The sequence below is a fragment of the Taeniopygia guttata genome, chromosome 12 (assembly GCF_048771995.1).
Source record: "Taeniopygia guttata chromosome 12, bTaeGut7.mat, whole genome shotgun sequence".
Lineage (NCBI taxonomy): Eukaryota > Metazoa > Chordata > Aves > Passeriformes > Estrildidae > Taeniopygia > Taeniopygia guttata.
The window spans coordinates 4,050,001-4,073,852 of NC_133037.1; the positions used below are offsets into that span (position 1 = coordinate 4,050,001).

Here is a 23,852-nt window from a genome sequence, read left to right on the forward strand (position 1 = left end):
TTCTGTTTCTTTTGGATGAAGAAGTTTGTTTTACAGTAACTGTCCGTATTTTTCTCTCTTTTATTGGTGCATATTTTACACATACTTATACACCAAATTTTAAATGGTTTTTTGTTCTTTTCACAATCACGTGTTTTATTTATTTTAATCATGTAAACATGAGGGTTTTGTGGGATTTAATTATTCACATATTGCATGTATCCATTTAGGTATATCCAGCATCTTAAAGTAATGCAAAATTATATATAAAATTATTTTACTATAATTTCTTGACCATGTTTTCATTTGTCTAACAGAGGAAAAGACAACTGTTCTGTAAAATTTCTGTTATATATAAATGAGCCTTTTGCTGAAAAATTGTGAATATAATATAATAAGAGGTACAATGAGTGATGGGAAGAAACACAAATCAAAGCAGGACAGAGGAAAAAAAATTGAAAAATTATCTTTAAAATCTCAATATTGATGAAAACGTGCTGGATTACATTCAGATTGCTTATTCATCCTGGTAACTACTTTTTCCTTTTTGTTTATCCATTTCACTTAATGATTTTCTGTGTATTGTTACAGACATCTCAACAGTGAGCATGCGCTGGATGATAGAAGTACAGCCCAATGTAGAGTACAAATGCAGGTTGTACAGCAGTTAGAGCTACAGGTAAAATAAAATTTATTTTAATATTACCTCAGTATTAATCAAATCCAATTCTTGACAGCAATAAAAAATGAGTTCTGCTTTTCCCCCTGTGATTGAAAACCAGCTTTCAAAACCTTCTTGTACTAGTTTTAAAAACCATCAAAAGAAACTGCAACTTCATTTCCTTTTTCCTAAACCATAACTTGCAAAGAAATAGGAAACTTACCCAGGCTGACTGATTGGAAAGCCATCAGTTTGTATCTAATGCTTTTATACCCACCCGGGGGGCTGGAGGAGGGCAAGGGGGATGTGGTCCCCTTCACTTGGAAATGGTTGATGTTTATTTCCAAACGCTGCATGACCTGGCTTGTTTGGTGGTCTTTCATGTACTAATACTCTCCATGTTGTATTATTATTATTATTATTATTATTATTATTATTATTATTATTATTATCACTTTATTTTTCCATTTATAGAAAATGATTTTTTTTTTGCAAATTGCCAAAAGGGGGTAAATTGGAATATATTGATTGTGATGCAGAGGTATGAGCTGTCTGTGTAATTACCTTTCCAAATGCTTCTGAGTCCTTTCTGTCTCCCTGCACCTTGCTGCTCTGGCTGGGTGGCTGTGACAGTGTGTCTGTGTGTAGGCAAGAGGTTAGCAAAGAAGGGGAAATTAAAACAATGTTGTACATTATATAGTTACCAGCTATTGAAAAACCTATTTTGTATGCAAGACAGCAGTGTAGAGATATATGGAAAGCCTTGGGCTAAGTACAGAAGATAATTACATTTGGAATTTTACTGAGTTAAGTCATTTATAGCTTCAAATAGTTGGAGAGAAAAATTAGCAAAACCACACTTAAACTTCTTGTTGTTACTTTTCAAGATAAGCATTTTTTAAAAAATGCTTTTTATCTTCTTATCTTACAAATTACCCTTTTTCTTTCATAGATATTTCCTAAATTTTACTTTCAGGAGCGCTCTGGTCATGACACTCTTTCACTATTAGCTGAAGCAATATAAACTATTTTAATACAAGTTTTAAAAAAATCAAACTACCAGTCATAAAATATCAGAGTCTTGCAGAAAATGTTATGAGAAATAGTCTGTTATTTTAACAAGTTTCTGGGGAATTAGGAAAAGAAAAATAAAATCTGCAGTCTTCCTGGTAAACTGAGATATGAGATAATCATTCACCAAGGTGCAGTAATACTGAGGCTGAAGGTAAATCTGGATTCTTCGGTTACAGTCAGCTTGAAAAGCATTAATCCTTCTCTCCCACAGTCACTGGGAATGGCTGTGCCTGGAGCTACAGGAGGATGCACTGTGTTAGACAGGGACAGGGCAGAGAGACTTTGTTCCCACCTCTCCCTAAGCCCATGCCAATGTTTTTGAAAGGTTTATCAGCACTGCATTCTGCTAATTGCTCTAAATGACATACAGTTACAGCTTTACACCCATTTGGTGCTGCCAATGCTCAGAGTCATTGCGAGGGAAGGCAGCATAAGGTCCACAAGACAAGACCATCATTTCAAAGTGGTGTGAGGCCAGAAAGTTGTGGATTTAACAGTCACAGGAGCAGGGTAGGTAGGATGAACTAAAGGCCTAATTTGGGCTGCAGTGTTGGTAACAGTGAGGCATTTCTGCATTGGCCAGCAAGGACAGCTGGAGGAGGAGGAGGAAGGTGGTCCAACTTCTGAAATTCACCTGTAGCTTCTCCTCCCTCTCCTATCATCCTGTATCAGTCCTCTGATAGTTCAGAAAAGACCCTAATTATGTGGAAGGATTTGCCCTCCAGTCCCTAGATTGTCTGGCTGTGGCCTGTTTTTGCACAGAACCAGAATAAAACAGTAGCATGGTGCCCAGCAGTGGGGTGTTCAGTGACGTGGTCCGAGGACCGCTGAGCTGATCCTGAGGCTGTGGAGCAGTTACCAACAGAGTGATGACAGGCCTCTGCAGACTGAGTTGTGTGAGTTAGATAGAATAGTCCCACAGCCTTTACCCCTGATCTGCAGCACTGGTGGGCAGCTTTGCCTTGCAGTGCAGGTGGGAATTACCAGCTGCAGGGTCCAGCACCAGGGCAAGATCTACATTCCCCATCATTTAATGCATGTACAGTCCATCAAAACAAATTCATTTAACCTCAGGGATATACTTCAGGTTTTGAGTGTGATGGATCCAAATGCTATCCTTTGGTTGTTGTTGATTTTGCTGTTATTTTACTCATGATAGTTTTACCAGTGTAAGCGATAAGTGTAATATCTTCTAAAGTAATTTTTAATCAAAATTCTGGAAACAAACAGGTCAGATCTGTTTTGTGTTTGATTGCAAATGCTCCTTAGCAAAAATCTTGAAGTTTGGTCTTAGCATTTCCATCACAAACATATTTCAAAAATCCCAGGCAAGATAGACATCTTCTCACATTTTGCTTTGTTTAAACCATCTTGACAAGATCATTTTTTTTGCCATTATAAATAGTGAAAATCATGCTGTTGAGTAAAACACAAACACAGGAACATACCCATATCCTTAGCTAGTTGTTAGCTGGAATAGGATATCCATTTTGCTACCTTTGAGTGGGAAAACATTGCAGGATAGCAACAGGGCTGTGATGAGTCTAGAAAAGTGTCTCTTATTGGAAGAAGACGAAGGCAGCTGGCCATTTTCAGGGCAGTGAAAACACTGCTTGGGTCTGTTTTCCTGCAGCATCCATTGACACTCTAGAAAAGCAGATTCTAAACCTTTCTAGTGCACAGTCCAAGCAGGCACGGAATGGGAGGGCTGTGTTTTGGCTGCCTCTTGCACTGCCTGTGACTGGCTTCCTTCCCCTTTGTCCCTGGTCTGTCCAAAATTCTGCTGCTGAAGTGCTCTCCATTCCTCTTGAATGCCCTCACTGGATTTTCATTTTCCCATTCCTGATTCTTGCCTTTATTTTATGTCTGGTTTTCCTCCCGTACAATTTCTCCATCATCTGTGTTTCTAATGCCTTTCCTCTTGCTCCTTGGTCACTGCCTTGTCTGGAGCCCCTTCTGACCTGTGCTTTCTGTGCTTCCCTCTCCTGCCTTTCCTTCTGGTATAGTTTTAGGATTTAACCTCTCCAGGGTAAGCTGCTTGTCTTGGTGTCCACATTTGCAAGGCTTGTACCTAACTCTGGACGTATTTCTGGTGGAACCATAGTTAGGCACTCACATTGTACGTCCAGTGGTGAAAGAAGTCTTACAAAATCAGGCTTATCACAGAGAACTGGATGGCTGGCTGAAAACTCCCACCATGCAGAGCTTTCCAAATGCATATAGGAAGGAAGAAGGAAGCTTCAGATGGGACTGTGTTGTGTTCCTCAGGCCCATGTGCAGAGCAGATTCTTGCCTCCATATCAGAACTGTCCCTGCCCAACAACATTATCAGTAGATTAAGAGCATTTTCTTGCCTGTTGACTATTAATTCCCATTTCTGGACCATCTACACTCCAATGATTGCCACCAGTGAGAATTTGCTTCCACCAGTGGCTGAGCAATCCCCCATGGCTTCTTTTGTTTGACCCCACTGACCAGAGGGGCTACTAGTGACACTCTAGTTTTATATCACTACTGCTTCCTGACCTAGGGGAAAAACAGTTTAAAGAAATTCTTCAGATTTTTTTACTTCTCTTCAGTGCTTTGAAACCGAGAGACCTCTATTTTTCATAATTTAAACTCCTGCCTAACTGGGTGAGTGTTTGAATTCCTAGACTATGACAAAATGCTAGCGTGTGTCTGCCTGAAATGTCGAGAGGATCTTTAATAACCTCCATCCACCAGATTCGGCGTTAAAAGCATTGCTGAGACGATGAGTGGAAACACTACAAACAAGGACCCCGGCGGTGGGAGGGAGGTGCTCCTCTCCCTCTCCCCTCTCCCTCTCCCCTCTCCCTCGCCACGGGGGCCGGAGGAAGCGCGGCAGGGTGTGCCCTGCGCTGCCCAGGTGCCATCCCCTCCTGCCGCCGCGCCGGGGCTGGCAGGAAGCTCTCAGGTGCCTGCCTTTTATTTATTTTGGCTACGAGATGTTGTTCTTCTGCAGTAGCCTGCAGACCAAAATTTAATGCACAGATGACCCCGCCAAGCAGCCCGTGTGCCCGGAGACTGCTAGGAATGAGGGATTGCACAACTGAGCTGCGCGGAGAGCTCAGCTATTTCTTGGCTTAATTTGTTTTGTATGAAGCACAGCAGCTGAGGGTGAGCCCTCTCCTTTCTCTGGAGAGGTTCTCAGAGGGAGAAGTTCCTGCTGCAGCACTGAGATAAGAGCCTGTCGCTGCCCTCAGCTCTCCTGTGAAGTGTCCAGCTCAGATCAGGATGAGATTGCCGGAGATCTGCCGTAGGTGTCAGGTTTTCTCTCTTGCCATTGAGGTTTTTGACCAAAAGAAGAGGAGCCATTTGAAAAGTGCAGTGATACTGTTTTTTCCCTTTATTTCATTCCTGTCTTGGAAACTCCAGTGCCAGGTTTTATCCCATCATGGCACAGTCTCAAGCCCTTTGCCTTGCAAAGAGCAGGACAACCTGGGCCATAACGCTATTAGTGGGGATTTATGATCAAGTCTCCTTTTATATACACTTAGCCCCACTTTACTGCTACAAACAGATGACAGTGATAAGGTGGGCAGGTTGTTTTAAGTTTTGTTGGAATGTGGGCACAGTTCTCCTCTTGGCTCCAGGAATCTGGCTTGTCTAAAGCAAAAATTAAGCTCTGCAAGAACTGGCATTTGTAAGAACCTGATTCAGATCCACTTGGAAGCAGCAACCTTTATGTTCAGCGTGCAGGTTAACAACACCCCTTTTTCATTAGCATTCTTAATATCTTTCTTTCATTAGTATTTCTTACTATCTTTCTTTTTTTAAAAAAAAGAAATTCTTCAATTTTTTTTTTTTTTTTTTTTTTTTTTTTGAAGAGCAGCTGGGAAAAAAAGTCCCATTCACACATTGAAAAAAAGTTTCCTGTTTCCAAAAATAATGAAATTTAGTGTCTGTCCAGTGCATTGAAATGCTCTGGGAAGCTGACCAGGCTATGGGTGCATACCAGTGATACAGAGACTCCAGCTGTGTGGATCTCAACAATAAAATGCAAGAGACATTGAGAGCAGGGGCTTCACCCCAACTCTTGGGCCTGAAATGGCTGATGCAGAAGGATGACAATATGAGTCCAGTGGCACTGGGTGCCCAGGGATGAGTGTTTAGGGGTGATTATTGCTGCTTTCAGCAGGTCCTGCCCCATTCTCAGGGTGGCCCTGCTCAGGTGCCCAGCCTTGCTTCCCAAAGTGACCCACCAAGGGCTCTGCCACATTCTCAAGTCACAATCAAGGTGCTTTTGGACCCAAGGATGCCTGCAGAGCCCTGTAGAGATGCCTTGTGTGGTTAACCACCCCTGGCTGTGCTCGTTGCATGTGCCACAGTGCCTGTGGTTCATGCAAAGCCACAGCCCATCTGTGCCACTTGTTCTGTGCTCTGAGAGAAGGAAAACACATGCTAGAACCGCTGCCTTGCTTTCCTTCTGCTGTGCCTCCCGAGCTGGAGTGGGGCTGGTTAATAAACATGATTCACTGTTGTCTTTTAGCTGTCAGGGCTGGAGTGAAGCTCTTGGTGCCAGCAGGTCTAGCTCTTCTCACTCGAGGGCTAATGCATTTTGCTTTGGGAAATGGTGACACCCAGCACCACGCATTCGCTTTACCTCACGAATAGCCCATATACAATTTCCAAACTACTCAGCAATAAAACTCTTCTGTCTCATGCCTTGGTGCCAGCTGTTTAATTAGGAATAAGCAGAGGCTGGGTTTTATTTGTACGACTAACAGAGGATTTTTTTTTTTCTCTCCCCTTCCAGCTTGCAAAAGATAAAGAGCGCCTGCAAGCCATGATGACACACCTGCATGTGAAGTCAACTGAACCAAAAGCCACCCCTCAGCCCGTAAGTACTGAACTGTGCTGAAAGCAAAATCCAAACCTCACAACAAACCTCTCCTTCCTGTTCCCCAGTGGAGCCCACGCTGTGGAGCATGGCCCATTTCGGAGCCGGGTGTGGGGAGGAGATGGGAAGTGCAGCCGGGTTTTGTCATCCCCCTCTCTTCAGGGACTTCCAAAGTCAAGTTTGGTTCCAAAGCTGATGTGTTGGGCCTTTTTCTGGCCTCATGTTATTCTCTTTGCATCAGTCTGACTTGGATGAAATCTTAGGAAGTGTTAGGAAGGAGTTGTAATTAAATTATATGTAGTATATTTATTTTGCTTTCTCCCGGTCTGACAGACATTTACTGTAGAAGTGACTCTGACTGCACGTTCTGATGATAATCACGGTTACTCGGTATCAGGTTATATACTGTTGAAACTTAGAAGGCAAACCTCCTCTACCCCAGATTGCTTTTGAAGAAGGGGGAGTAGGGGAAGTAAGTGCCTTTGCAGCCCAAGAAAACTCCTGGTTACCCCCAAACCCAGGAAAATCCCTCATCTCCTTCCCTGACTGAAATGACTCTTCTTCAGCTGTTGTTTTCTATCAGCCTCTTAATGCTGAAAATGTTCCTGGGAGCTTCCAATGATTATTCAAAATGGAGAGAGTGCTTTGCTTCTTGATTTTAAGATTTGTAAGATTTAAAGGTACACTGGCTTTATTTGATTTTGCTTTGAGTCATTGTGTGAAAATTAATTGAGCGTTGACAATCTATAGTTAGTACCAGCAATTTTAATCAATATGCAATGATGCAGCATAATGACAAAGTATTGGTTTATCTGTTTTGACTGATTTTTTTTCTATAAATAAAGCAAACACACACCCATATATGTGTGATTTATGGTGATAGAAATAAAAAGGAGTCAGACTATTAACCCAGCAAATATGGTAGCCTGCCAAGATGCAGTTGGTAGACAAAATTAATGTCTGAAACAGAACACATTACAGAGATAGAGAACATAAAATCATTAAACACTTCGCGCACACATTTTTACTAGAAAAGGATTTTTCAGTTTCCATGTAGTTGGAAATAAATGGCTGCAGAAGTGCATAGGGAGGCTACTAGTTAGAAAATTGCTGGCTATTCAGTAACACTGGAGCAGATGTCATAGTCAACGGAAAACTTTCTTGTCTTTTTGGAGAGAGTTGAGTGGTAGGTACAAACCTTCCATTTAAACTGTTGAGATGCTTAAAATTGCTTGGTCTGGTGGACACCAGCCCTCTAGAGTAGAAACTACTGGCAGTGTCTATAAAAATAGCATTCTTCTGGTTCCTCACATCCATCCCAGCCCAAATACAAATGCTTCAGCGCATTGTTGGCAAAGTGAGTAGACCCAACAGAATGGGGAGGTGGTTTGGTTTCTGTAGCTCTTACTGGATTAAAAATTAAAACAGCGGAATAATCTGGGAGTCTCAAAGCACTCTGCCTTGAGGCCTTTCATAACAGCAGTGCCCCTCAGGAGGAAGGATTACAAACTGAAGGGAGGAAATCATCAGAAGGCGAGCGGTGTTTGGCAAGGCTGCTCGTGATCGATGCCGGGCCGCCGAGGGCACGGAGCTTTGGAGGGTCTTGTAGACTGAGGAGATACCAGGCGGTGTTGCCATGAAGATTAGTGTTAACAGCTAATAAACAGGGAAAAGCAGAGGAAAAAAACCCATGAACACAGGGGGAAAAGGGCTGTCTTGATTAGTATTAAAAATGTTTTACATTCTGGAAAATTATAGCTTTGTTGGGGACCTCCTACTAAATTTATTTTTAACTGCTCTATTGAAAATTCTGTACCACTAGTCAACATTATCTCTCAGTTGCTCAGCACAGTGTTTCTTTATTAAAAGAAATAGGCATGAATATTTTTGACTGAAAAATTAATAGCTTTTGAATTCATACACAGCAGGTTTTCTTTTGCAAAGAAGTCCAATATCGCTGCACAGCACTTCTATAACCATTTATTTAGAGTCCAAGTCAAACCTTTGACAGCTAGAGCAGTGTTACAAGCCAACATAAAGAACTCCAAGATGTAAACCAACAATAGGCAGTCTGTGTGAGGTTTGCCATTGTCAAATACATAGATTGTTTGGATTAGTTTATGTAAATGTACTGTTGTATTACCCTTTGGAAAAAAAAAGATCACATTTGTGTATGAAAAGTGGTTTCGTTCACAGGCAGCATTATAAATTCCTTATCCTTTAACTTACATGTTAGAAGTAAAAATTGGTGCCTGACAGGCCTATATTGTGCAGCACTCTGTTGTTGGATTGAAACTGCCTTCTTTTCATTTATTGAAATATAGAAAAATTTATTATAGATACCATCTGATAAATCAGAAATTATTAAAATATGTATAGGTGAAGCATTTGAAAATTAATTATAAAATGTAGAAGTATAGTGTTTTGCATAAATTGTGCTTTCCTAGTGAAAAAAATACACAGGCATTGCATAGACTCTGCTAGACCCTCGTCCTTTTAACTCAGTGGGATAGGGCTTTGGTAAAAAGATCTGATGACCATTATTGCACTGCAAAGTAGTCTTTACATCCAGTAATTAATTTTTTTTTCTTGCCAATGCAAGGTGTGTGTTAGAACTAATATATTACAGTGCTTCGGTGATTTTAAAGGAAAAAACTACTGCAAATCCAAACATAGCAGTGAGTTGGGATTTAAAATTATAGCCTTTTCATGACTGAGGAAATGTTTTTATTCTGCTTAAAGGATCTTAATGCTTGTTTTAAACTATTTTGTTACTGGCAGGTAACAGAGTGTATGAGCATCTGCATTAACCATGCCATGTGTAATCCACGCTGACCACTTGTGCCATCTTTGCTTTTTGGGCTTCAGACAATAGTTGAGTGTGGTGTTGAACCATTTGGACCACAGCCAAGTTCTTGAGGGTTGTGCATCAATTCAAAACTCACCCAGCTCTGCTTGTCTGATTTAGCCATGTCCATCCATCCCATCCCCATCTTGGGGTGTCTTTAGCTGTTTGCAGTAATTCTGAGCTTGGGAGGAGTGGTGGAATGGCCCCTGCATTTCAGCCCACCAAGGCATCTGCTCTAAAGCTCTGTAGTCCTACTAAAGTCGATGAGATTTAAACACATTCCTGTGTGGAGTAGTGGTGGTGGCCCAAATCATTGGCAGACTGCGTGGGCAGGGAGGTGCTGTCAGCGTCTGCTGCTGCTCTCCAGGGGCTGCTGGGCAGACACAAAGAGGTCTGGGGTGCAGAGGAACATCCCAGGAACTGGTGCAGTGCTCAGGATGACCTTTAAGAACACCCAGCCTTATAATGAGAATGCTCAATGGCAGCAGTTTAAAACAAACCAGAGCTATCTCAGAGCTCAGAACTTGGAGCAGGCACCGTTGTTCCCCTCCGTGCTACATGTGTTGTTTCGGTGGGACTGAGGGGCCTGAGTAACGTGAGATCAAAGCCATGAGACAGAATAAGCTGTGTTGTGTTTTGGTAAGGTGAACTTTTTTCAAGGTAAAAAAAACAAAACCACAACACAAAAGCCGGAACAGCGATTTCTCAAGAACTGTCATCCTGGTTTTGCTATTAAGGTACCCCCCCAACATGCTGTTTTCATCGGTGTTAGCCATCAGCATAATAGGTTCAAATGGAAATGTGCTTTCTTCTGGGAGGATTAACTTGTGTCGAAGTTCATAGGAAGGGAAGGAGAAGGAAAAAGCATCAAGCAACAAGTAATTCTTCATACTAGGTGCTATAACTATCTTTTAAAAATAGACCAAAAACTTTTAAAGGCCCTTCTGGCACTCTAAATAAGATACACTGTTAGATATCCCCTCTTTAATGTATTTTTCTTGCCATAACCATAGCAGTTATGATTGTTTTGAAATACTGTTTTTAGCAACTGTAATAACAAAGCATTAAAAAAAAAAGTCTTTTAACTGTTGAGGTAATGACTGAGCATTTTAGCTGTTGTAGCCATACTTTATAGTTTGAAAAAATAACGATATGCAGCAATAAAGAGAGATTCTCAAGCACAACAAAAGCTGTTTTTATATACTGGTTTTCATTAAGTCTCACTCCTCAGCTTCAGTTTCCTTAGTATTCCTGCCAATAACAACACCTGCTAAGTGATTGCTGCCTGCCAGGCTCTGCATCCAACACACTGATGTGTCCAGGCTGAAACAGGGAGAGGAAGACACGGCACTGAACAAAGTTGTAGGCCCAGTGTTCACTTTCTGTCTCTCACCCTCAATGTCAAGAAAAGGAATTTCTTCTCCAAAGTCATTCAGTCCCAGGAGCTCCATGCAGATAAGTCCTCAGCCTCAGATGGGCCCAGAGCAGCAGCACCCATTGCAGGGGAGTCACTGGGTATGGCCTCACTGTGACCCTTAGAATCTTTTTTTATTCCTTTTTTAAAAGAGTTTCAGTGCTATTTTATGTGCAGCCAGTATTGTCATGTAAAATATTTACGCAAAAAGAATTGGACTTAGTGCTAGTGGGAGAGTCACTAACTGGAAAACTATTTTTTTAAACTGGGTAATAGTGTGGGTTGCGTCTGCCTTGTTTATATGTAAAGAAAAAAAGCAAATGACTCAGTTTTCACCTTTAATAGGGAGACATGACTATTTCTTGAAAGGGAAAGTTAATAATAAAGTCCTAAGCAGGATATTGAACACTGAGACAATTATAGAAGTTATGAATGACCAACAGTATGAGGAAATATCCTCAAAATCCAGAACTGAACAAAGCAATCAACAAAGTTCAGTGATTTAATTTGCAGAATTTTAAGACTTAACAACTGGTGTGAGATTTGGCATGTTTTCTATTGGTGGTTTTTTTTTCTTTTTTGGTGGTTTTCTTCTTTTTTTTTTTTCTTTAATTATTATTTTTGGGTTTAGTTGTTTTTTAAAGGCTGGAGGAAATCCCTTCTCCCCCTATTCCCAGGAAAATATTACAAAAACATTTTAACTCCTTGGTGTAGTGGTGAGCTATGAGTGCCCACATTGCTGCAAGTTCTTGCTTGTTGAAGTGCTCACTCTGTGGCTTGGGCTCCCTCCCCTCTGCCAGCAGGGATACTCATCCAAAAATTACGGTATGTGGGAAACAGCCTGTGTACAAAATACCAATGTGAACAACTTTTCTAATCATAGCAACTTGTTTTTAAATAGCAAATGCAAACAGGCAGAAACCATGTAGAGTTTCCATCAGGAAAAGAAAACCTCCCAGCCCAGTCCCTCCCTGATCTTTGCCCTGCACAATCATCCACGGCCGCTTCCACGTTTCTAATTGACGCCAATATTAAGATTTAATAGTTTACCATTCAGATTAATAATTCAAGATGGCAACAAAACCAACACCATTCATAATTTGTTATTCTGCTCTAGTTCACAACCGATTTTTCAGCCTTAGCGCTATCGATGCAACAAAGGAAGCGGCAGCGAAAGGCTGCGGAGGGAGTGCAGCCCTCTCCTCCCTCACCCTGGCTCGGGTTTGGGGAACCCAGCTGGAAGAGGAGAGTGTCATCAAATAAAACACGGAAAACGGAAAAACTTCGCTGGCGATGGACAAGGTCGTGTTTCATTAACTTGTTGGTTCAGGCTCACAAATGGTCGTCGGAGGTGAAACGCGGCAGACTCGCTGCGTTCCAGCTTTTTGTTCTCTCTTTCCTCACAGACTGCAGTCATGTTTAATTTGGAAACTGGGCTCCTTTGGCAAATTAGCAATTAGAACAATTTTGTGGGAATATGTATATGTGTCATTAGGTTTCCTGCAAATTAATAGCGAGAGCAGAGGTCAGGCAGAAATTTTCCACTTGACTGCAGCTCCTCTGTTGAGATTTGGCACTTTGTTTTGGAACGGCCACAGCTGCTCAAAGCCACAGTCTTCCTTTAGGAACTGTCTTTTAATTAGTTTACCTCATAGCCATTATTACAAATATTACTGCCTCCCCTCCTTGAAATAAAATTACTGTTTCTACAAAATATTCCGGTGACATCTTGCACCACTGCACATTGATGGTGGGGTCACTTGGATGCAGCGTTTAATCATTAGATCACCTCCATAAGCATCTCCTAATTAGAGTCCTTACAATACAATTTTATCTGGTAATTAGCTGAGATTGGCTGCTTCCTCTGTAGCTTATTAGTGGCAGCCCAGCAGTGGGTGTGAATCACAGTGTCATTTGTCAAGCCTGTTAAAGCCCCCCTCTTTGCTCGTCCTCTTCTGTGTTTATTCCTCGTTGCTACCTATGCTGTAAAACCTAAAGAAATCTGACTCGATTCAGATTCTTTAAGCAGGGAATGCTGACCTTTGTGGATCCTTTCTCAAGCTTCCCTAGTAGAAACAGATTAAATGTTAAGTTTTTACATGCTGAAAAAGGAAGGGGGCTCTTTTGAAATGGAGTAGTTGGGAGCCATAATGATGAAGCAGGAGCAGTGATCTTTCCAACAGGAGGGCCCGGCTGCCGAGCCTGCACTGAGAAGGGCACTTAAAATTGATGCAGATTTCCTCACAGTTACCGGACTGTTAAAATGTCCATTTAGAAACTGAGATAAAATACAGTAGATGTAATTTCATGGTGAGACCTGTCAGTTGCACTATTATTATCATCACTGGTCCTTTTATCATATGTAATAGATGGATAGATGGATAACAGGGAGACATTACTATATATATGTCCCTAATCAGTGTCCTTAAATCAGGCCAGTCAGCGAGCTGACTGGGTGGCACATGGTGGCAATGCATGGCACCAGGGGTGTTTAAACCTCCAGACTGCAGGTAGTGGTTCATGCTGGAGCTGGGATCAATACCTGCATTTCACCACCTTCTCCATCTCTCTCTGTGTTCATGCTCCCTGTCTTTGCCACAAAGTGTTAAATATTTCCCACTGGAAGGCAAGGAGTCATTTATAAGCACCTGCAGGGAAAGATGGGTGTTTGCAATTCTGCTGCTCACCACCTCCTTCCCTTGGAGCAGCATCTGGGTGTGCCAGGAGTTTGTGGCTGGGGCTTCCCTTGGCTCCTTCTCACTGTCGGGAGGGACAAGCAATCACAATATATCTTCCCTCAGCTAAGCCCTTTCTGTGAGCAATGGGCTTTTTTGTGTTGGGATCCTCTCTCTAATACTACAGTTCTTTATTTTCCACTATCTTTGTTTTGGATAAATCCTATTATTTTTTAAAAGAAGCATTATTTGTGGCTGTTAACTCATGTGAGGGATGCTAATAAGGAGTTTTCTTATCTGGTTACTTTCATACAAGGAAAATTAATACTGTGCCTTATGGATAAACATGAGATTTTGGGGGCATAGCTGCATCGTGTGCCTTGCCTTCATCTCAGAAAGTTTAAGGTCTAGCAAAACAAAGGAATTTTAATCAGCAACAAAAGTTATAAAATTCTGGCCCTGTTAAATTCAGTAGGAGTTTTGCTACTGACTTCATTGAGGTCAGGATTTCACCAATATTATTTGTGAAACCACATAAGGGAAGGAAATGTGGAAGCAGTCAAAGAGCCCTTTTCTTGGTCGTCTTCTGTGATGTTGTAGTTAAGGGATTGGATTGTTTGTTTAAAACACTTCAGCAGCAGCAACGTATTGGGATGGAGCATCATCTTTCAAAGGACGTTGTAGGGCAGAAAGAAAGGGTTGAGGAGGAAATGTGGATGCTGGTTATATAAATAGGTTGTGTATCAAAAAGAGTCGGGTTGGAGCTGGGTTTGATACCCAATCCTGGAGGCAGGTGTGTTTTACAGCCTGCTGTGGCACGCTGCCACACCAGTGGGGCCAGGCTTCGTGCAGGTAACACCAGCGCCTTCCATCCTAGGAGGGAAAAACAGAGTGGTGCCACTTGTACTGGGCTGAATGCTCACAGTATTTCATGCACTGTGATTAATTAAATTATTCCAGTGTTAACCTACTCTGGGCTTTGCTTTTAAAATGGATGAACAGAGAGGGGAAAAAAAAAGAAAAGCCGAAATGCTGAAGAGAGGAGATTGTGTTTCTCCCTAGCATGTCCCTAGGAAAGTCTTGTCTTTTATTTTAAGCCTGATGCCTTCAATGAAATATCCAGGAAGACTGATTAGAAGCCATGCATAATGATAGCATGGAAATCAGAGAGGTGTGGGGTTTAGGCTGAGAAACAATGAAATTTGAAGTAAAATATTAAAATTATCATGTACTGTGCAAGACCTTCTATTAAGGTTTAGATGGAAAATCATGATTTGTTCTTTAGGCAGCAGGCTATGTTGCTCTGTTTTTTAAACCTATTTGGAAATATATATATGTAATTATTATTTATTTCCCTTTGCTGGCTTTTAATGGAGACATTGCAGCAGCACTTTGTGCTGAAGCTGCAGTGTCTGCTCGTAACTGAGGGACACTCCGGTATCGAGGGTTTCCTCTGCAGCCCTTAACCATCCAGAAATGCTGTTTTAACAACCCCCTCGTCCTTCCCTCCACAGCTGAATCTGGTATCGAGCGTCACGCTTTCCAAGACCGCGTCCGAGGCGTCTCCGCAGAGTTTACCTCATACTCCCACCACCCCGACTGCGCCCATCACTCCCGTCACGCAGGGACCGTCGGTCATCACTACCACGAGCATGCACAACGTCGGACCCATCCGGAGGCGGTACTCGGACAAGTACAACGTCCCCATCTCTTCAGGTAAAGAGGGGTTCTGCTGGCACAGCCCCCCGTGTTCGCCCGTGACCCAGCAGCGTCGGGCTGTGATGATAACAGAACAACTGCTCTTATTTAGCAGATATTGCCCAGAACCAAGAATTTTATAAGAACGCAGAAGTTAGACCGCCATTCACGTATGCATCTTTAATTAGACAGGTAAGCTGAGCCAAACACACGCGTCTGGATTAGGGAAAAAGTATATCTCTCTATATGTGCTGGATTAAATAGATTTTCAAACCTTTGGTATGTAAGCATGCTCAAATGCTCAAACCTTTACTATAAGGGTTTTTAGAACTGCAATATATAACATAATTGCTTTTGATTAAGTATTACAATACGATGTGATTATTAGGAAATTCATTTCACACAACAGTGAAAATGAGCCTGTTTAAAGATGGCAAGTCAATTATCACAAGCTACAGTAATCTCTGATCCCTAGAATTAATCTGAGCTCTAAATAATTACTGAGCTTTAATCAGCTAGTGAAATGTTTTGCATTTCTCTTTGATTCTGCTTTATGAATGACTAATAAATTAATATTTCTGTAAGGAAACAGAAATAAAAACTCAAAACAATTAGATAATTCCATTTTGAATTTTGCCATTGAACTGTTAAATACAGCCATTAATCTTAGTTCATATTGTGAAAACTCTCCTTTCGATTTCTTGCTCCAAATCTCTTCTTTTTCATTCTTCCTTTCTTCCCTTTTTTTGTATCTGGCAAAGTAAACCTGTGAGCGTGTTTTGTACTGGTGTGCTGGTAACTGATCTTGCAATTGCTTTGCTCCACAAGGCCATCCTGGAATCTCCTGAAAAACAGCTAACACTAAACGAAATCTACAACTGGTTCACACGAATGTTCGCCTACTTCCGACGCAACGCGGCGACGTGGAAGGTAAGGCTGAGCCCACCTCCTGCCTTTCCTCTCTGCCGTGCACAGAACAGACCTTGCTGATGACATAAATTGTCCCGACGTGGGGACATGAAAAAATTCAGATCGGCAGTTGTGACACGCGCCGAGTGCCTTATCTGCAGGAACAATTCGATATTTGGCAGAAAAAATTCCTCTGCCTTTGAAAACCACTAATTGAATCCCCATTATTGGCTTTTATGTTCTGTGATTATGCCGTGGGTTCCTCTGTGTGGTTGCTACAAGCAGAGAAACTCGGGCTCTTCAGCCGGAACATATTAGAAAATTAAAAAAAAAAAAGGAGGTAAAATTCTTGTGACGGTAGAAGATATACTGTTCATCTTTTTAGCTATGCAGGTTTTAATCACAACAACCATTTTTTTCCCTAGGATCTATAGATCAGTGGATTTCTTTCCTCAGTCGATTGACTTTTAACTACATAAACAGCTGTTACAAACTTCCTCTCTGTTTTTTTTAATCACACAGCAGCTCCTCAATAAGAAATGTCTTTAACAGAAATAAACGTGGGGTTTTACACTTTAATTTCCTTCAATAACTGTTACATGTACTGTTAGATAAGAGGTTCGGGGAGTTAACTTTATTCTGTATTTTGGGGAGACACTCTTTCGCTTTAAATACAGCACTTTAATAGTCATATTGACTTTTGAATCCAGAGTAATCACAAATGAATGATTCAAATAACTGGATGTTGTGTTGCTGTAAAAACTGTACCCTGGTGCTTGGAATCTCTCTTAATCCAGACAGCACTGTTGTTCTCAAACAACTTCAATTTACCAGGTAGTATGAATAGGTCCCATACATGCTGTTCCATCAGCTCTTTCTGTTTTCCTGTCCCAGCCTGCGTTTAAGATTAATTCCTTCAGCGGATGGAGCTAAAAATGGTCCTTGGAAGTTAGCTTGGTTTTTAGTGGCATGGTTTTCGTTTCATTCAGACCCCAGCACAATTTTGTACATTTTCAACCATGGTCTAGAAGCTCTTAAGTTCAGGAAAACTTTCTATGATTGCTGCTTTGATTCTTCCCTGCAGTTGGAAAACATGAGCAGTGTTCAACTTTGCAGCTTCCTTACTATCCAGAAAGGAAATTAACTTTCCCTGATTTAAGATCCTTTTAGACCTGCCTGTCTTTGGCTGCTGGAGTGCTTCCAGTAGGGCTTTTCAGCAGCTGCAGGTGTGGGTGCTTTTAAAGTAAAAATCCTATTTAGTTCCAGCAGCAAAGGGAAGTGGAGGGAGGAGTGGAAGAAGGCAGCAGGCAGTCCTGGCTGTATCTCCTGTGAGCCTAGTTTTGGGAATTAGCTTTTGGCATCCCAAAAAACTCAGTCCCAGGAGCCAGTGCAGATACAGAAGAGCAGCAGAGAGGCTGAGCTGCAGATTCTCAGGCTTGTGGACGGGCACTGTGTGTCCCAGGGAGAGAGGTGCCATTTGGAGACTTCTCCTGGGATACCTTGACCTTCTGTAGGTGTCCAGGTCCTGCCTCATGTAACAGGAAAGAAAAACTTCACCCCCACATCCACCAGTAAAATGGACAACTGGTCGGAGTAGTGCAGGTTTTTGTGCTGGAGACTGCTCAGATTTCTGCCAGCCTCCAGGAACAGCAAGGGATGAAAATGCAGCTCTGGATTGGCATGACGGGAAGCCCACAGGGTGCAGAACGAGCACAAGGGGCTAATGGCAGAATCAGAATAATTTGAATATATATGTGCTGATTTGTGATCACCTTCAGCTAATGCTTAGGGGGCATTTGGGTCACTGTTCCCCAAGTTTAGGGTCAGGGTTTGGTGTGGACAAGCTTCCCTGAGCCCTGTTTCAAAAACACAGAAAAGTGCAAGAATAAAGACCTTTAAAAACTGAACCTCTTTCCCAAAATGCAGTATGGCAGAGCCTGAGCAGTTATTAAAATAACAAACCCTTTCATTTACTACATTCAAGCATGTTCAGGGTAATTTTTCTGCAGAAGTGGCTTGCATACAAATATTTTTAACAAGGTAAATATATAATCTTACAATAATAGCTCCTAATTTTTCTGTTAAGCTGATTGCTGGTGCAGCACTGTAAACTGGTTCTGACAGGTCAGAGGCAATGTCTGTTTGCTTTTATTTTTTGGAGTAATTTGCTGGCACAGAGTCACAGCCATGAGGCGCAGGCTGCAGGTGTGGCTCTGACACGTTGGGGTATTGTTCACATAAAACTGTTAGATAGCAAGTATCCAGAGGCAGGGGAAACACAACAATTTTTTTTTCTGGCATGAGCTCCTTAAATATGTGATCACATGGAAAATAGAAAATGAGAGCAACACTTCATGGATGTCTTGTAAATATTCAGCTTCTCTGTCTCAATATATCCAGCAAGAGCCCTGTCCCACAGCCTTAACCATCATTGCAAATGGACTTCAAGAGAACAAGAACAGTCTGTAAAGTATTTCTCCAACATAAAACTTGTTTAAAGAAAAACACAAATATTCCTGCTCAACCCTGTCTTTAGAGACTATTTACAAACTCTGAGGACTCCCTTTGCTGGGCTTTTGCCGTGTGCGTTTGATCAACTGCTGTATGAACCACAAGATCAGCTTTCACTGGGGGAAATAGCGTTATTATTCTTACATTTTGCTCCAGACTTGACAGTGTTCCCATTTTCACAGGAAACTGCCTGAGTTACCCAGATGTGGGCCAGCAGCCCTGTGTCGGGTTGCACTAGTGCAGCACCCACCAGCAGTTGCTGAGCTGGCTGATTTCAGCTCGTAAGGTGTGGGGCGTTTACATGTTATTCCTCCACCTCAAAATCAGGGATTTTGCCAAAAATGTCAACAGTACTGAAATCTGGAAGAGGTGGGAAGGAAAAAAAAAAAACCCATTAAAAAATAAGAGCAGAAATAAGAAAATAAGGGCAGAAGGAAGCAGGCCTGATGGACAGGTTGACTTTCTGCTAGATTTCATCCTTGCTGAGAGGAAAAGCGTATTTAAGGTTTATTGTTTCAGCAGTTCAGAAGCAGATCGATGTGGAAAAGCTGAAGTGCCTGGATCAGGCACCTACAGCCAGAGGAGATGTGTTTGCACTCAAGCATCTGCTGAGCAAAGGCAGTTCAAGCCCCAAATCTTCCACTGCTCCCAGGGTGGGAGTGTGGGGACTGCACTAGGCATGGCAGGGAGTTGGGGAGGGAGCAGAAGACTCTTTGTGTTCCCCTCCCAGCACACACACCACTGCCTCCTGATTTACATGACAAATGCTCTGTGCTACCCTTTGTTTGCACTGTGATTTAGACATTCACTGCTAGAGCTCCCTTCCCCATCCAGACCCCATGTTTGTGGAAAGAAAAAAAAAAGAGGATGATGTTGGAAGGGAAAAAAAACTTGTCGTCTCCTGGTTGCCTAGACCCAGGCCATGTGTTTGGCTGGCTTTGTGCCTGCTAACGAGTCAACCAGATTGACTGAATCAATGGTGCCAGTGAGGATGGAGTTTGTTCGCCTGCAGATTTTCAGCAAATGGCTTCTTCTGGTTTTCCTGTTTCCCAAGCCCCTTTCAGCGGTGCTGGGAACAAGCTCCATGTACAAATTCCTGTGAATTCCATGCACAATGCCTTTGTAGACTCATAGAGTCTTTTAGGCTGGAAAAAACCCTTTACGTCCATTGGGTCCAGCTGTTGTTGCAGGGTATTTGCTCAGGAAACTCCTGAAGTGGGGATGAAGCATAGCATTCCATTTGAGGAGTAACAAGGCTCTTGGCACCCTGGAGCAGGGACAGAAAAGCCAAGAGCTTTCCATGCCTTAGGGAGGTGTCTTGTTGTGTCTCAGCACATTGGAGGGGTTGGCCATGCTCATCCTTTCCGGCATGGAGCTGCAGGGTGGACATTCAGGCACTGGGTGCCACGAGCACGGGTCCCTCTGGGTGATGAGCTGTGGGGATATTATCACTTTGTTTCAGAGAGCCCTCCTCATGTTTTCACTTGGCAGAGGCTCAGATCAGTCACTACAGTAGTCTGCCAGAAATAGGAGCCAACTTCCATATAAGAGCAAGCCGTGGAGGCAGGAGTTGGTGCCGGCTGGCCGGTGGGGTGCTGCCGAGCCCCCGGCCCGTGCTTTGGGTGTGGAGGGAGGTCCAGCACCTGAATCACATTAGCCCAGCTGTGGAAAACCACAGCAACACCAGCTCCTGTGCCTCACAGCTAAATCCAGCCGACTGTACTTACATAAAATCTTTTCTGTTCTTTCTAACTGCTTTCTTTTCCAGGAGGGGAGAAATTTCTCTTTGCAGGGCGTATATATATTTGTTTTGAAAAAGTCTTAAGCAATGTTCCTCTTGTGTTCTTTATGAAATGTGCTGTATTTTACAACATGCATGCTTAAAATTGTGGCTGTTCTGTCACTCTGGGGATAATTGATAAGAATAACGTGAATTTTTAATCTTGGGTTTAAGCTTTCATATTTATTTTGTCTTTGCAAAATAAGATGTAAAGAGCTGGGGAAAGCGAGCGGGTGCGGGGAGGGGAAGGGGCTTAACATTGCAAAATGAGAACTGTCAAGCTGACTGTGCTGCTGCTGTTCTTGGACAATGATGAGCATTTTCTCATAGAAGGTTTTTGAATGTTTTCTCTTTTATACTTGCTGCAGAATGCAGTGCGTCATAATCTTAGTCTTCACAAGTGTTTTGTGCGAGTAGAAAACGTTAAAGGGGCAGTATGGACAGTGGATGAACTAGAGTTCCAAAAACGAAGGCCACAAAAGATCAGTGGGTATGTCCACCATGTTTGAACTTCTTAGCCTAGCTCGGATCATGCTTACAGTTTAACGTAGAGGCTTTTGGCTGCTAGCTGGTGTTAGACCAACCACAGGTGGTTTCGCATTGTCTCAGTTAAGGGAAACCAAGACAAACATCTCATCACTACTGTTTGTATGCCCACCAGTACCCTGACCCTGCTTGCTTGGTGTTTGTTGCATCACATGCTAGTAGCTTTTAGGTGGCAATGCATATTAACCCTCACAAACCATTTGCTTATGCTTATTGCATTTTATTTTCTTTTTCCTTTTCCCTGTATTTGATGTCTGTTCTGTCCCCGATCCCGTGTCCCTTTGTTTCCACTTCATCTCCTTTGCTGCTGCTCTTGTCCCAGGGTGCCATTCGCACCAACCTCTCACTGCATAAGTGCTTTATCAGAGTAGAGGATGAGTTTGGGTCCTTTTGGACTGTTGATGATGAAGAGTTTAAACGTGGCCGTCATATTCAACGAGGCCGTCCTCGAAAATACTGCCCTGATGAAAACTTTGGCGAGCTTGTTGCACAGTAAGAGCTTTTACTTGCTTTAATTTTTTTTTTCTGCTGTTGCTTTGCTTTGCATGATTTACCCATCTCATGTAGACTTGCATTTCACAAAATAGCGTCATCACCTTTGCTGCTAAAGAAACTAAATTTTTGGTTGTTACGTGTATTTTGTGTGTCCTACTCTGATAATCCAAATGCCTATAGTAAAAACTTTACTCTGATGTGTTTGGTAAAGCATTTATTTATAGAGCAATGTAGACTAAGATAATTATCCATGCTAGCACAGATACACTGCTGTAGACGTGTCAGGAAGACAGATATATGCAGGAAAGGTTTCAGATGTGTTTTAATTCTGATATTTTCCTTTGCTTTATATTGTATGCTTTGTTTTGCAACTCCTAATCAGAAAAAGTAAGGTACTTACAAGACAGAAATGCTGAATTCACTTTAAAGAGTTTGAAAATGCAGTGAGACCAGCTGTAAAGATTATCAACAGGCAATTGTGTGCCTACAACAACCATTCCTGGGCTTCCCAGAGGGATTTTCTTTGACCTTTACTTGAAGGCCATCTCTCCTGGACAGCTGATCCTTGCTGGTCCCTGTGCAAGGAGCTCAGTTAAGACTCTGCTCACCATAATTTATTCCCACGTGAATAAAATTAAAATAAAAACAAGCCCAGTGAGTGATAAAACTTTCGGGGGCTATTTTGCATGGGCATTTTTTCTGCCTAGTTTCTATTTCGTGATTTTTTTTTTTTTTTTTTATCTCCTGATGGAACCAGTGGTAATGGGATGCCTCCTAAAGAGAGAGCCCATGTTATCCCGATTCCTTTTCCTCAAATCTGTCCCCTTATGTAAAGGTGACAAAAATAAGAGTCCAAAATAGCACACCAGAATATTTTTTTTACTAAAAACAGCCTTCAGGGCAGTGTGGTGGTTTCTGCCTGCCCTTGAGCCTCCATACCCATGGGCTGCTTGGGGTGATGGTGTGGCTAGCCCTCACAGTGGCCATTGGCATGGGAGGAAATAACATGGAGCAAATAAATCCTCATCGTGGTCCCTCCCTCCACTGGGAGAGCCTCCGCTGCCAGCGACTTGGAGAGTCATTTGGATGAAGCAGAGTTTAAAATGTCCCGTGGTGCTTTTGATCATTGCCTCCTCACGATGGACCTTCACGTGGTAACGGGCTCCCAGACACGACGAAAATTGGAGAATTTCTCCTGAACAACAGCTAAAATGAGCAGAGATGCCAAGATGTGCCACTAACACAGGGTAGTAGAACACATGGCGAGGTAACGTCAAGAGATAATGATGTTCCTTATTTAGTAAAGGCAAATATGATAACCATAGCCGAGAACTCAGATATTTTCTTTAAATTAAAAAAAAAAAGAGAGAAACTAAAGAGAACTCGTGTGGAAAACCAGTCTCAGCTCTAGTTTTCTGGTGGGGGAGGAAGCATTACGTGCTTGAAACACTGGCACAGAAGTTGGTTGCATTTAACTCTCCTTTTTATGTTTTTCTTATGCAGTAACCCTTCTCTTATTAAAAACATACAGACCAGCCACACCTACTGCACACCTCTCAATGCTGCTTTACAGGTAAGATTAATGACTGTAGCAAATATGCAACAGAGGCGTGTGTCTTCCCCACTCATTTCAAAATATATTAGCCTTGCTCTAATTAGATATTAAATTTTAATTCCGTTAAACTTTTTTCTTAAGTGCATAAAGCATCATAGTCCCTGGAGGCAAACACATATCAGGCTGCTTCAGCATTAGCTAGATGCTTAGCATTTTGAATATTGTGGCAAAAAAATTAAAAGTTCACTTATTAATATTTATCAGCAGTATCATAATTTCCATCCTCTTATTTCAGAATTTCACTTGAGGCAAAAATACCACAAGTGTAATTACTCTAGCACAGCTATTAATGTGCTGAATGATAGGATACTGTGGCACGTGACCTTCTATTGTTCATGGCTTTAAAGAGAAAGCAGATCATTTTTCCCTCTTTTCTTTTAAGGGCTATTTTTGCATATCTTCCTATTGTTGGTAAAAAATAAATGGTGCAATTCCTATAGAAAATAAAAGATCATTTTTATTGGTTTAAACTGTAAACGTAAGACAAAAATTAATTATTTTCACTATGCAAAAATACACAAAGTGCGGGTGCAGAATTAATAACTTGCAGCCTAAAAATGTTCATGTCTCCATCCCTTTTTCCTGTGCCCTTTTTCCCCCTTCAATAAATTCCTGAGTCAATCTCAAAAACCCCAGGTAAAGCATGTGTTCTCTGTATAAACCAAGGATGCAAATGCATTACCATGCCCTGATTTGTAATGGGGTCTGTGTGTTTGTGTGGGGGTTCAAACCTGGTTTATATGTTATGAATTAATCCAGGAGGCAGCACCATGCATGGTTGCACCC

At 42.0% G+C, this 23,852-nt stretch overlaps 1 protein-coding gene across 29 annotated transcripts in view; it reads left to right on the plus strand.

Annotated features, from left to right (window-relative positions):
- FOXP1 (forkhead box P1) overlaps nt 1-23,852 on the plus strand; it is a 422,694-nt gene that overhangs the window by 384,899 nt on the left and 13,943 nt on the right. For 26 of the 29 annotated variants that reach the window (NM_001076698.1, XM_041718651.2, XM_030282743.4 and 23 more), the window contains 7 exon segments: nt 571-658; nt 6,492-6,575; nt 15,027-15,228; nt 15,323-15,402; nt 16,039-16,140; nt 20,779-20,900; nt 22,955-23,024. In NM_001076698.1, the coding sequence (NP_001070166.1) occupies nt 571-658; nt 6,492-6,575; nt 15,027-15,228; nt 15,323-15,402; nt 16,039-16,140; nt 20,779-20,900; nt 22,955-23,024 (748 nt within the window). 29 annotated transcript variants of the gene reach the window in all.